Source organism: Anomaloglossus baeobatrachus, chromosome 8 (assembly GCF_048569485.1).
Source record: "Anomaloglossus baeobatrachus isolate aAnoBae1 chromosome 8, aAnoBae1.hap1, whole genome shotgun sequence".
NCBI classification, from domain to species: Eukaryota; Metazoa; Chordata; class Amphibia; order Anura; family Aromobatidae; genus Anomaloglossus; species Anomaloglossus baeobatrachus.
In genome coordinates this window covers 67,364,739-67,379,485 of record NC_134360.1, presented here as the reverse complement: position 1 = coordinate 67,379,485, position 14,747 = coordinate 67,364,739, and the positions used below count along the sequence as shown (strand labels likewise).

The following is a 14,747-nucleotide window of genomic DNA, read 5'->3' as shown; positions in this document are numbered from 1 at the left end:
GATATCATATGGACATATGAAACATTCACATGATTTTTGTATTGCATAAAAAAGCTGGACATTTGAGATGCTTTGACATATTTGTGAAAAAGAAAGGTTGGGTGTTTTTAAAAAAGTGGAAAAAATGTGGTGATTTGTCAGTACTTCTTTGGTTCATCTTGGTTCCTCCTGATGTTATTAACAGTGTAAACAGTTTACTTTTTTACGGCTTCTTAAAAGAAGTGATAAAAGAAAGGATAAAAAAAAGAAGAAATGCCATACTTGCCTTGAGAAAATCAGTCCCTACTGTCGCTTTGACAATCTCCAACCCAGATCACTAGACATGACATTATGACCACCAGTCACTTGACCGCTATCGCCACAGATTGGCTGCAGGGTCAGGAGAGTGCAGGTTGGTATTCATTGCTTCCAGTCCTATGGAGATTGTCAGAGCTGCAGTGGTGATGCGGGGAGCAGATTCCCATGGTGAATGTGGCTTTTTCCCTTCTTTATCTAGATTCTTAACTATGTATTTTTTTTTTAAGCTGAAAGATGACTTTAACAGTCCAAGATGAACATTTATGTAAAATAGCCTTCTGATCCTATTCACTGTTCGAATAGGTGTTCCTATAGGGTGAACAGATACCAGCAGAAGGGTTGCCAACCTACTATTCAAGTTTTCCTGGAGAATTGAACCAAAATCCACCGACAATCCAAATGTTTTATGGCCATTTGTAGCGCCAATTAATAAAGCCACGGTCCTTGATAAAACGACTTATAAAACAAAGCCCCATAAGGTCTCTTTCACACATCCGGTTTGTTCCTGATGCGATGGGTGCGTGACAGATTGTGGCAAAACTGATGGGACAGATCCGTTAAAGAAACTGATCCATTGTAGCAGTGGCCACGGGTAACCTGAGTGACGTCACCGTTGACAGCACGACTGACTTCAGTTACTCCATGGAGCTCACAGAGAGCGGCGGTGTTCTACGGCCGCTCCTGTCACCTTCCGATGTAGCAGAGCAGCACAAAGCGTCGTGGGACCTCGTGTGTATTATGTCGGACCTGGAGAGGTATTTGGGGATTAATAAAGTGGTGAAAGAGGGTGTTTTTTTGTCTTTTATTTCAAATAAAGGATTTTTTGGTGTATGTGTTTATTTACTTTCTCTACAGTTTAGTGATGGGGGTGTCTCATAGACACCTGCCATCACTAAGCTAGGACTTAGTGGCAGCTATGGGCTACCATTAACTTCTTATTGCCACCGCATCAGGGCAATCGGGATGAGCCGGGTAGAGTCCCGGGACTGTCGCATCTAATGGATGCGGCATATCCGGGCAGCTGCTGACTGATAATTTTAGGCTGGGGGGGCTCCCCATAATGTGGGGCTCCCCATCCTGAGAATACCAGCCCTCAGTCGTGTGGCTTTACCTTGGCTGGTATCAAAATTGGGGGGGACCGCACTCCATTTTTTTATTTATTTATTTTACTGCAAGCTATAGACCCACTCATGGGTGGCTATGATTGGTTGCAGTGAGACAGTTGTCACTCAGCGTGGGGGCGTGTCTGACTGCAACCAATCATAGGCGTCGGTGGGCAGGGGAAGCAGTGAATACGAGATGGAATAATGAGCGGCCGGCATTTTCAAAAGCTGGGGAACCCGCCAGAGCAGTGTGACAGCTGTGCAGCGCCGTGCCGGTGATTGGTGAGTATGAGAGGGGGTGAGAGGGAGAGACCGAGAGAGAGAGAGATCGACCGACATCGACAGAGAGAGAGAGAGACCGACATTGACAGAGAGAGAGAGAGAGACCAGAAATGAATTTACATCTCATCTGAGCATGCTCAGATTAAAAGACTGGATCCGTCACTGGAATGCGTTTTTTGCCACATAGCCATAGGCTTTTAGTATCCAACACGCCACACTACGCCGGAAGCGGTGTGGTTCTTTGCTGGAGACAAAAAATGTCCCAGTGTTTGTGCTTTCCGACAGCCAAACCAGCAAATTTCTCTGGATCAGGCACACGCCGGATGAAAAGCAACGCCATGTGGCACAATCCGGCACTACTAAGAGTCTATGCAGGAAAAAAACTGATCCGGCAACAACAGATGCCGGATCAATTTTGTCCGCAATTCGCCGGATTGTGCCTGACGGCGAAAACTGGATGTGTGAAAGAGGCCTAAGATGTCTAAAATAATAGAGTAAGAGCACATACTGAGAATTAGGCGGACTTTGCACACTACGACATCGCAGGTGCGATGTCGGTGAGGTCAAATTGAAAGTGACGCACATCCGGCATCGCATGCGACATCGTAGTGTGTAAAGCCTAGATGATACGATTAACGTGCGCAAAATCGTCGTAATCATATCATCGGTGCAGCGTCGGCGTAATCCATAATTACGCTGACGCAACGGTCCAATGTTGTTCCTCGCACTTGCGGCAGCACACATCGCTGTGTGTGAAGTCGCAGGAGCGAGGAACATCTCCTACCGGCGTCACCGCGGCTTCCGTAGGATATGCGGAAGGAAGGAGGTGGGCGGGATGTTTACATCCTGCTCATCTCCGCCCCTCCGCCGCTATTGGCCGCCTGCCGTGTGACGTCGCTATGACGCCGCACGACCCGCCCCCTTAGGAAGGAGGCGGGTCGCCGGCCAGAGCGACGGTCGCAGGGCAGGTGAGTGCATGTGAAGCTGGCATAGCGATAATGTTCGCTACGCCAGCTATCACATGATATCGTACCTGCGACGGGGGCGGGGACTATCGCGTGCGACATCGCAGCATCGGCTTGCGATGTCGCAACGTGCAAAGCCGCCCTTACACCCAGCATAATAGATATGAGAAATGGTACTGTGCAGTGTATATATACAGAAAAATACAGATACTGAGAATTACACCCAGCATACAGGACATGAGAAGTGGTGCTGTGCAGTGTATAATTACATCCAATGTACACAGCTCCTCACTATATACCATAATATAGCCCACACTCTACATGCTGTATAAATAGTTTTATGCAATATACTATAGTATACTATTTAACATAGAGCTGTGTATATATTATAAAGTGTAAAACTGTGCCTATGTATATAATTTATGTTGCAGAGTCCATAGTATGCACTATATACACTGTGTGCAGAATTATTAGGCAAATGAGTATTTTGATCACATGATAATTTTTATACAGGTTGTCCTACTCCAAACTGTATAGGCTTCAGAGCCAACTACCAATTAAGTAAATCAGGTGATGGGCATCTCTGTAATGAGGAGGGGTGTGGTGTAATGACATCAACACCCTATATAAGGTGTGCTTCATTATTAGGCAATTTCCTTTCCTTTGGCAAAATGGGTCAGAAGAGAGTTTTGACGGGCTCTGAAAAGTCCAAAATTGTGAGATATCTTGCAGAAGGATGCAGCAGTCTTGAAATTGCCAAACTTTTGAAGCGTGATCACCGAACAATCAAGCGTTTCATGGCAAATAGCCAACAGGGTCACAAGAAGCGTGTTGGGCAAAAAAGGCGCAAAATAATTGCCTATGAATTGAGGAAAATCAAGCGTGAAGCTGCCAAGATGCCATTTGCCACCAGTTTGGCCATATTTCAGAGCTGCAACGTTACTGGAGTATCAAAAAGCACAAGGTGTGCCATACTCAGAGACATGGCCAAGGTAAGGAAGGCTGAAAAACAAGGTAAAACGTCAAGAGTGGGCCAAGAAATATCTTAAGACTGATTTTTCAAAGGTTTTATGGACTGATGAAGTGAGAGTATAGAAAATAGCAAAACCCAAACATTCAAAGGACAAGGAGAGGAATAATTTTTAAAGACACATAGTGAATATTTACATATTCACTATGTGTCTTTAACCTTTGCAGGCAACTACCTTGATAAAGGTGTCACAACCAAAACGTTGGTGTTTCTACTGTCAGGGTTCACATTTTTGCAGTTTGTCAATAAAACACTTGCATAAAAATTATTCCTCTCCTTGTCCTTTGAGTGCTTGGGTTTTGCTATTTTCTATATATTCATTTACCCTAGAGCACCTAGTATATAGTAGTTGAGCCAGACTTTATCCCTAATACTGATGAAATGAGAGTGACTCTTGATGGGCCAGATGGATGGAAGTCGGTATTGTTCAAGAAAAGCATGATTTTCATGCAGGACAATGCTCCATCACATGCATCCAACTACTCCACAGTGTGGCTGGCCAGTAAAGGTCTAAAAGATGAAAAAATAATGACATAGCCACCTTGTTCACTTGATCTGAACCCCATAAAGAACCCGTGGTCCCTCATAAAATGTGAGATCTACAGGGAGGGAAAACAGTACACCTCTCGGAACAGTGTCTGGGAGGCTGTGGTGGCTGCTGCACGCAATGTTGAAAATGTTGATCGTAAACAGATCAAGCAGCTGACAGAATCTATGGATGGTAGGCTGTTGAGTGTCATCAGAAAGAAAGGTGGCTATATTGGTCACTAATTTTTGGGGGTTTTGTTTTTGCATGTCAGAAATGTTTATTTGTAAATTTTGTGCAGTTATATTGGTTTACCTGGTGAAAATAAACAAGTGAGATGGGAATATATTTGGTTTTTATTAAGTTACCTAATAATTCTGCACAGTCATAGTTACCTGCAGAAACAGATATCCTCCTAAGATAGCCAAATCTAAAAAAACCCCACTCCAACTTCCAAAAATATTAAGCTTTGATATTTGAGTCTTTTGGGTTCATTGAGATCATAGTTGTTGATCAATAATAAAAAAAATCCTCTAAAATACAACTTGTCTAATAATTCTGCACACAATATATACAGCTCTGCACTTTACTACACTCAACAACATTGAATTGCAACACCAAGATTGAAAACTTGTGGAGTTATGGAAATCACAGGATGCTAATAATGAATATATGGAAACAGCATTTTCGAAAACATTTTGATTTAATAAGTATGGAATAAGAGGCACGTAGAGAATCCCCGGCACTTATAGCCTTAGCTACCATGACTTAGGCGGGCTTTGCACACTACGACATCGCAGGTGCGATGTCGGTGGGGTCAAATTGAAAGTGATGCACATCCGGCATCGCATGCGACATCGTAGTGTGTAAAGCCTAGATGATACGATTAACGAGCGCAAAAGCGTCGTAATCGTATCATCGCTGCAGCGTCGGCGTAATCCATAATTACGCTGACGCGAGGATCTGATGTTGTTCCTCGCTCCTGCGGCAGCACACATCGCTGTGTGTGAAGTCGCAGGAGCGAGGAACATCTCCTACCGGCGTCACCGCGGCTTCCGTAGATTATGCGGAAGGAAGGAGGTGGGCAGGATGTTTACATCCTGCTCATCTCCGCCCCTCCGCTCCTATTGGCCGCCTGCCGTGTGACGTCGCAGTGACGCCACACGACCCGCCCCCTTAATAAGGAGGCGGGTCGCCGGCCACAGCGACGGTCGCAGGGCAGGTGAGTGCATGTGAAGCTGGCGTAGCGATAATTTTCGCTACGCCAGCTTTCACAAGATATTGTACCTGCGACGGGGGCGGGGACTATCGCGTGCGACATCGCAGCATCGGCTTGTGATGTCGCAACGTGCAAAGCCCGCCTTAGATTATTAATGGTCATGGAAGAAAGGTTCTGCCTCTGAATGCACTTGAACAAATTGTCAAGACCAACTGCTGGCAGCTCCTGTGTAATCAAGAACCAATGACATTCTAGATGTGCTCAATGAAGACAAGTCTGGAGGCGCTGCAGCCACATTTATGCCACACAAGATGCTCACATTATGCCACCCAATACCATAATCATAGGAGTAGGACTGGTGTGACATTGTCTTGTAAGGGCCTTTTCATGCATTGCCCACATGCTTTTCCAAGCTTTCTCAACACGATAATGAAAGGCCACATGTTGCTTGTGCTACTGAGAGCAGCAATAAAGGGGTTGTCCAGGCTTGGGGTGGAAGTCTGCAGTCACTTTATGTGACTGCAGTCTTTATGAATCCCCACAGGTAGAGTTGAGCAAGTATCTAACTATTCGTACTCGCTTTAAGGCTACTTTACACACTGCGATATCGGTCCCGATATCGCTAGTGTGGGTACCCGCCCCCATCTGTTGCGCGACACGGGCAAATCGCTGCCCGTGCTGCACAACATCGCCCAGACCCGTCACACATACTTACCTGCCCGGCGACGTCGCTGTGACCGGCGAACCGCCTCCTTTCTAAGGGGGCGGTCCGTGCGGCGTCACAGCGACGTCACTGAGCGGCCCCCCAATAGCAGCGGATGGGCGGAGCTGAGCGGGACGTAACATCCCGCCCACCTCCTTCCTTCCGCATAGCGGCCGGGAGGCAGGTAAGGAGAGATTCCTCGTTCCTGCGGCGTCACACATAGCGATGTGTGCTGCCGCAGGAGCGACGAACTACATCGTTACCGCTGCAGTAACGATAATCGAGAATGGACCCCCATGTCACCGATGAGCGATTTTGCACGTTTTTGCAACGATGCAAAATCGCTCATCGGTGTCACAGGCAACGGCATCGCTAATGCGGCCGGATGTGCGTCACCAATTCCGTGACCCCAACGAGTTCGCATTAGCGATGTCGTAGCGTGTAAAGCCCCCTTTACTCATAACGAGTACTGTCTAATACTCGCATATTCATTCCGAATAGTGTGTCCAATGCAAGTCAATGGGGAATACTCGCAAAGTAACAAGTAACCTGAATGCCGTATCATTCATGCGAGTAGGAAATAGTGAGGAATTTTGGTTACTCACTACATTGTGAGTATTCCCAATTGACTTGCATTGCACATGCTATTCGGAACGAATACGCGAGTGGTAGACAGTACTTATTATGAGTATAGCGAGTACAAATAGTTAGGTACTCACTCAACTCTACCCACAGTATGTGTTTGTCAGAATTCTGAGGAATGGGAGGTTATGTGAACACAAATATGTGATTTGTATACTTCCTGCCACATTCCAACTAGACGTGTCTGGTCTTGCTCAACTCACCAATTTTGAGTGAGGCTGGTCACGTCTAGTCAGCATGTGACCGGATATATGCAAATCCCATCATTGTGGTCACAAGCTTGCCCATCCGCCCATTTCCGGTTCTGCTACTTGAAGATTCTGACAGTGAACGCTCTGTGAGGATTCACAAGTCTGCAGTCATATAGATTGACTGAAGACTTGTGCCCCAAGCCTGGACAATCCCTTTAATGGCTTAACATGCTACCATGACCTAGAGCATAAGGACATCTCTCACATCAAACACAGCTGGGATGAGAGGAGCTGCCAGCAGCAGATCTTCATGATTTGCCTAAGTGCATGCAGTAGCAAAACCTTCCTAAGGTGACCATTAATAACCTAACAGATAAAAACGCTGCAAAAAGCATTCCTTCTCTTTAAGACAGCAATCACGGTATTGTATTGTCGTGTTGTGTAATGTGGATGGTGTCTTGCGTCTTTTGTACATATTGTGAAATGTAATATATATATATATATATATATATATATATATATATATGACCTGTATATGATTGTACTGATGAAGAAACCATTGAGGGCTTTGAAACGCGTTGACCAATAAATCATATTTCATCTACATCGTCTGGACTGTGTGATGGTGCAGGAGATTAACCCTTTCTTCATTTCCATTGTCTGATTACCCCACAATGGGAGAGGTTAGTTGAAAATGATGGTTTCCTGTTAGTGAATATTTAGTGTAGGATAGATCCAGACAGACGGAGAGTCTGCAGGTTGTGAAGGTCACATATAGTGGGTCACTTGTGGTAGTAAAAGAGAAGAATGGAGCCTGTAGGTGGAGATAGCGTGATACTTAAATACTGACCAAAGACACAGAATGCTAGAGATTGCTGAGGCTAGAGACCGGCCTCCATACGGAGTGGCAATCAGATAGAAGGGTCCGCAGAATGAGCCTTTAGCGACTAGGCCCCAAGCCTAAAAGGTAATGAGTCAGAATGGACTGAGATGTTAGCGCAATTAACTTTTCCAGGCGGAGTATACCCAAGTGTCCGATAGCACAAGACTCTACTCTGGTACTAGTGACTACCCCCTACCTCTACAAGGAGACAAGACGTGGATACGGAAGCATCTGGGAATGCAAGGCCCTACTCTGGCTATAGTGATAGAACCCCACACCTTCCCTATACAAGGAGACTGGACGTGGAGCCAGCCACTGGAAAGGAAAGTGACCATTGCGAATTGGACTATAGAACTACGCTGGGTTGTGCTGGGACTCACTGGACCAGTAATATTGGAACCAACCCAGTGGGAACAGAAAATGTGTTTTAATATGTCTTGTACAAATGAAAGATGCTGGAATATATTTGCCGTCTAGGTGGTGTGAAGTTGTTCATGTAAATGAACCGTCGAGTAAATTGTCATTGTTTGAACTGAACTAGTGTTCTCTGTGTGGAAACGAGTCATCATTTGGTCCTGGCCAGCCGACATCGGCAGCAACATGAGGCCTGCACGAGCGAATGGCCCACACTAAACAAGTCTGTACACCCAGCCAGGACCAGCTCATTCGTGTAGCGTTTCGGGGCATCCAGAGTCAATCCCTCATTCATGACTTCACCCCACGACACTCTACACTTTGCGTAGTCAGCAGGATGAAATCTTGTAGTCAGATACCCCAGTTTTGTGGAGAAGGTATGTGGAACATTGAAGATGGCAAATGTTGTGTGGTTAAAAATGGCACTGAGCATATGTTCTAAGATGGTGGACCATGGCACAGCTCCAAAAGAGAATATCACCCTTTATAGGCACTGTAGAAGCGCAAGGGTCGAGTGTTTAGGAATTTATGCCAATTGGAGGGAGTGCCTGGAAATGCCAGTCTATGTTGATGAGCATCCTTCCTCTTTGGACGAAGTGGAAGGAGAAGGTCTGCCCGTTGCAGATTGACAGCTAGGAATGGGCAAACGCAAGGGAAAAATGTGATGGTCAGCCGGAAGAAACCCCACCATATTTGAGGCAGAGCTGTGAAACTGGCCATTTTGTGTGGAAAAGTCAGAGAGACAGCAGAGTCTTGAGATTGTGGCGTGGAAAGCACCTGTGAGCGTGGGCAGACACAACCTTCTCTATCAGGGAGCTGAAGGGGGTGAGGAGGATATGGAACTGGTCGGACCCATGGAGGAAGCCGTCGCCTACTTCAGCCACCTGTTGTGGAGTTCTTAGTCCTACACTGGAACCGGGAGAAGGAAGGCCACTTTACTCTTAGCCTTGCCATGGGAAGAGAACTACAGAGCCAAGATCTGGTCGCTCGTTAGTGACAAAGAGGGCCTGAGTCTGTCTCAGACCGAGAAGAGAGGGACTAATATGCAAGTGCTGGAGAAGCAGGCTGTTCCGTTTGAGGAGTGTTACTTAAAGCTGGCCTGTAGTAGGACAATTCTTTGATTTTTACCTGCTGCAAGGGTTTGGTCACATTTACAAGTTTGGAACTCATCCTCAGGTGTTTGTGGAGCAGAGGATAGTGGAGAATGGACACCTTGTGCAATAAAGAAGGCCTTTCAAGAGGGGTAAGCAGGTGACATTCTTTGAAGGTGGACAGTTCCCAAGGGTGGTTTGCAGCTGGCGTGAGGCAAAAAAATCTAGCAGTTGAAATAATTAGCTGGTGACATGGGAGATAATGAGGGAAGGCGGTGGGAGAAGATCGGTTAAATAGTATTGCTCAGGCACCGAGGAAGGAACACCAGAGCAAGCTCCGAATGATATGTGTACTGGTTGGGATCCAAGTCATAGCCAGGGCATCTCCTATTGTCCAGATGCCTGGAACTCCAGAAGTCATGTGTTTGGAGCCATTGCAAGAAAAGGAACCATCTCCCTCATTGCAGAGGAGTCAGAGAACCAATGGGAGCTGTGCCCAGAACCGGTTTATAAAGGTGCATTGGACCCATTTACTGGAAGAGAGGAGTGAAGAAGTGAAGTTGGATGCCTGTAGGTCTTGATTGTGTCTGTTACCAGGACAGTTGCTAAATCCCTGAATGACTCAAACCCGATACTCATTGTTGGCCCCAGACGGACGAATTTGCCCCCCCCCACCTTCCTTGTTTAATTGTGCATGTTGCACATTCTCTTGCTAAATTGAGGAACTTTGAGCTGTGAGAGGGTCCTAAGCCCATTGCTTTAGACTTTGCCCAACCAGCCATGTACTGTGCCCTATTATCGACTTTGCTCCAGCCCTAACATAGACTTTGCCCCATCCAACCCTGGACATTCCATCTTATGGACTATGTCCTTGCCAGAGGACTATTGTTGGAGAGAGGGGTAATTGATGATCCGATGTCCCAACTCGTTTGAAGGCAAATAGACTGTGCCCATGTACTGGTGGGGCTACTGTTGTGTTGGACCAATGGCTCCTTGTTTTAAAGAACTTGAACTTTTTTTTCCGGTGTCCTAACCCAGTTGGACTGAGGTTGTGCTGACCCAAAAGGGAAGAGAACACCACCTTCCCTCCTAAAGAGAGACTGTTCTTATTTTTTTGTAAAACGTTGCATTGGTGTCTTCTAGGTCGTTGAATGGTCAGAAACAATCATTATTAAAGAAGGGAGGAATGTAAGGAAGTGGACTGGCTGCTGTTGCTTTCCTTCCCTTGAATAAACCAATTGCGTTATTGTATTGTCATGCAGTGTAATGTGAATTGTGTCTTACGTCGTTTGCACATATTATGCTATGTGAATTGTAATACAATGTATGCGTATTAGGAAAAGGGAACCTGTATCTATAGTAATGCATAATGTATAGTAAGTATTATATATAGTTGACAGACTGTAAGATAAGAGATAGTTGAGTTGTGGAATTAACCCACAATTGGAGGGGTTAGTTGAAAGGGATAGTGATCGTTTCTTGTTAATGAGTTAGTGAAGATCTAGTGTGCGATAGATACGAATGGATAGTCTATAGGTCATAAAGGTCGCATACAGTGGAAGAGACTGAAGAGGCTGGAGTCGAGATGGTGTGATCCTTGAGTACAGACCGAAGACACAGACCGCTAGAGAACGCGGAGGGTAGATACCGACATCCATATGGAGTGACACTGAGATAGAAGAGTCTGGAGACCAAGACTAAGTTCCAAGCCTAAAAGGTAAAGGGTTGGAATAGACTGAGACGTTAGCACAATTAACTTTTCTGGGCGTCGTTTCCCCAAGCATTCGAAAGCACAAGACTCTACTCTTGGACTAGTGGAGACTCCTTACCCCCTCTTCTACACAGATATGTAATCGTCTGGGAGCGCAAGGCTCTACTATGGCCATAGCGATAGAAACCCTGATCTCCTCCACAAAGTCCCTGGACATGATGCTGCTGGAAGGGAAGGTAACAGTCACGAATTGGACTGTAGCATTAGGTTCGTTTGTGCTGGGACTCACAGGACCAATAGGATTGAAAACACCCCAGCAGGAACTGAGAATGTGTCTTAATACGCCATGTACAATTGAAATGTGCTGTAAAATATGTGACCGCCTTCTGATATGCAACGTTGTTTATGAAAATGAACCACTGATGTTTGAACTGAGCTAGTGGTCTCCTTGTGGGTATGAGTCGTCACTTAGTCCTGGCCAACCGACATCAGCAGCAACATGCAGTCTGCATGGGCAAAAGGCCCACACTACACAAGTCCACATAACCAGCCAGGACCTGCTCTTTCATGTAGCGTGCCGAGGAGTCCAGAGTCACTTCCACGCACATGACTAAAGCCCCGTGACACTCTACAATAGTATCTATCTCTGGTATCTAAACAATGTCTAAAACCTAAAGCACTCAGACAACCACCAACTAGTGTGCACGTGGAGAGATTAGTACACCACTACTATGCTTCTCTTAGCCAATATTTGCCATTGGATGAGAGTTGGCAGGCCATGGTACACTGTCAATATCGTCAGGTTCATCTAGCAGTGTTATAATGAGTAGAGCCAGTATATACTATTTTTTTAAACTGTAATTTATTTGGATAGTTTAGTCGAAAGATCACTCTTTTTGAAAGTTATGGGGTTGAAACACACTGCTGTATTTAGATACTTTTATCCTCTATTCTTATATTACAATTGCTGCCTTACAGTGGCCTACCTCCAATAGTGGAAGACCATACAAACATTATGAGTTTTGGTGGCCTGGTGTTGAGCGGCACCATCTTCGCTCTCACAGTGTCACAATTTCAATTGCATCATAAAGACGAAGAAACAAGTGAATTCAGTGGTTCAGTGGCTCCAATTCAATGGCTTCTATTGATTAGACATTCTACTGGATTCTCTTTGCCTATATATATCACCAACTGTTAGCGCCAAATGCTCTGTGTTTTTATAATGTTCCATATATTTTAATTGAATGAACCAATTAAAGTAACCCAGCATTTCCAGTTGGTCTACACACATACTGTACCTAGACATACAAGCACATTTTGTTTTCCATTTGCCTTTGTGAAGGAATTGCACATTTGTGCCTATTGCCTATATAAAATTTAAGGTTTCCAAAAGTGGAAAAATGTAGTTTTTCTGTATCTGGTAGATACATGTCCATTTACTCACCACAGCTCCTCCTCCTCTATGAATCCACTGGCATCTTGATCCAGGATTTCAAATACTTTCTTCATGATATCTTTACTCTTGCACTTCAAGCCAACCAACTCGAAAAATTTCTTGTAGTTAAACGAGTCAGCAGCTGGATGGAAATATAAGAAATGACTATCTTTAAATACTATCAGATATTTATTTAATAGATTTAGCAATTACAAAATTAGCAATGCCCTGATATGTCCAAAGTTTTTCTCTTTAATTCTGGAGAATCACTGAGGTTTTTTTTGTGAAGGTCATTAAAGGGAACCTGTCATGTCCAATATGCACACAGAACCACGAGCAGTTCTGGGTGCATATTGCTAATCCCTGCCTAACTGTCCCTGCATCTAGTAACAAAGATAAAGAGATCTTTAGAAAAAGTATTTCTAAAGATCCTTTATGAGATGCTAATGATCGCAGGGACTAGTCCCAAGGGCGTTATTTCTATCGACTAGTCCACCCTCTTAGCATAGCTGCACGTCCCTGTGGGCATGCTAACATGCTATTCAATGCCCAGCGTCATCAGCATGTACGCGCTTACCTGTCCGTTATCACCACCTCCAACGATCGGACAGTGCATATGATCAGAAGTCCTGGCACTTCCAGTCATGCGCACTAGACCTCTCTGAAGCCGGGACACGTACACCCGGCTTCATAGTGCACATGACCGGAATTGATGGGACTTCTGATCATGCGCACTGACCCTAAACCTGGCAATCTGAAGCGGTGACAACAGACAGATACGCGTGCGTGTACTTGCCGATGACGCTAGACATTGAATAGCATGTTAGTACGCACCCTGTGGGTGTGCTAACATGCTAAGAGGGCGGCTAGTCAGGGGAAATAACGCCCTTGTAACTAGTCTCTGCGCTCATTAGCATCTCATAAAGGATCTTTAGAAATACTTTTTTTTTAAATATCTCTTTATGTATGCTACTAGATACAGGGACAGTTAGGAAAGGATTGACAATATGTACCTAGAACTGTTCATGGTTCTGCATATTGGACCTTTAAACAAATGATATGTAATATCCATATTATCACAGCTTTCATAAGATTGCAAAAATGTATAGAAAATGCTACATAATGTGACCCCCAAGAGGTCATAAAATACTTGGGGGGACATCCATAATATCCTCAGTACCAGGTGAAAGCAGCCACCTATCATGACTCACTAACTGCCGAGCTAATATCGGTTATCCGCTCTGCTGTGCTCGGGAGACAACCTGCAGTCATGTGATTGCTGGGTCTAATAGAAGATTTGTTAAGGCATCCTTTCATTCCTGAGCACTTATAGAATACTATATAGCCTGAAAAAAAAAAGACAGAGGTATAAACCACATTTGTCTCCTCCTCTGACAGCCGTGGATCCGACCTGCTCCTGCAAGATTGCCGGAGCTTTAATTTGATGACGTCAAAAGACGTGGAACTCAATGGCCCATTGTCAAAAGAGGGTGGTTGGTCTTTAAAAGGTTAAGTACCCTTTCTAGTATAATATGAAGCTAGTTTATGTAAGATATGTTAGCACATATTCCATAAATGTAACAATATATATGTACAAAGGCAATGGATATACAGCCTTTGTATGTGCATAAGTCAGTGGCTGTTTTTGTTTGACCCCGGAGTCCATTACTCAACGGATCCTGCATTGCGTCAAGGTTTATTTTTAACAGAATCTACAAAGTCTATATAAAAAGCCTTTAATTATCCATCTAGTGCCCTTCAATAATAAATTTGCTCATACACATAATGAGATTAGCTAATTATTTTTTGGCAGTCTTTTGGCTTAATCATCATATATCTGATAGTAAGAGCTTTGGTCCTGACTGATGGAAATTAAAAAGCGGTTAATGAATTTAAAGATGTTTCGAGATTGCACATCTACAATACGGAGATCATTGAGCAAAGGAATCACAACTATGGGAAGAAGAGTCAATGGGAGGCCATTGGTTCTGACACATGGCAATGCAGTTCTGCTAGAGGATGGGGTAGCATAGATGATTATACTCTAAGTAGAAAAAAAAGAGTTACTGAATTTAAAGAGGTTTCAAGATTGCACATCTACAATTCAGAGATCTTTGGGATCTTCTTCATGGCAAAGGAATCACAACTTTGGGAAGACGAGTCTATGGGAGTCCATTGGTTCCAATACATGCCAATCCATCTCTGCTAGAAGATGGGGAGTGTAGATGATTATAATCTAACTGGAAAAAATGAAG

The 14,747-nt window shown here is 44.6% G+C and overlaps 1 protein-coding gene across 2 annotated transcripts in view; it reads right to left on the bottom strand.

Annotated features, from left to right (window-relative positions):
• PVALB (parvalbumin) overlaps positions 1–14,747 on the bottom strand; it is a 219,154-nt gene that overhangs the window by 13,887 nt on the left and 190,520 nt on the right. For both annotated transcript variants that reach the window (XM_075321764.1, XM_075321763.1), the window contains exon 3: positions 12,502–12,634. In XM_075321764.1, coding sequence (XP_075177879.1) covers positions 12,502–12,634 — 133 coding nt within the window. The remainder of the gene's footprint in view (positions 1–12,501; positions 12,635–14,747) is intronic.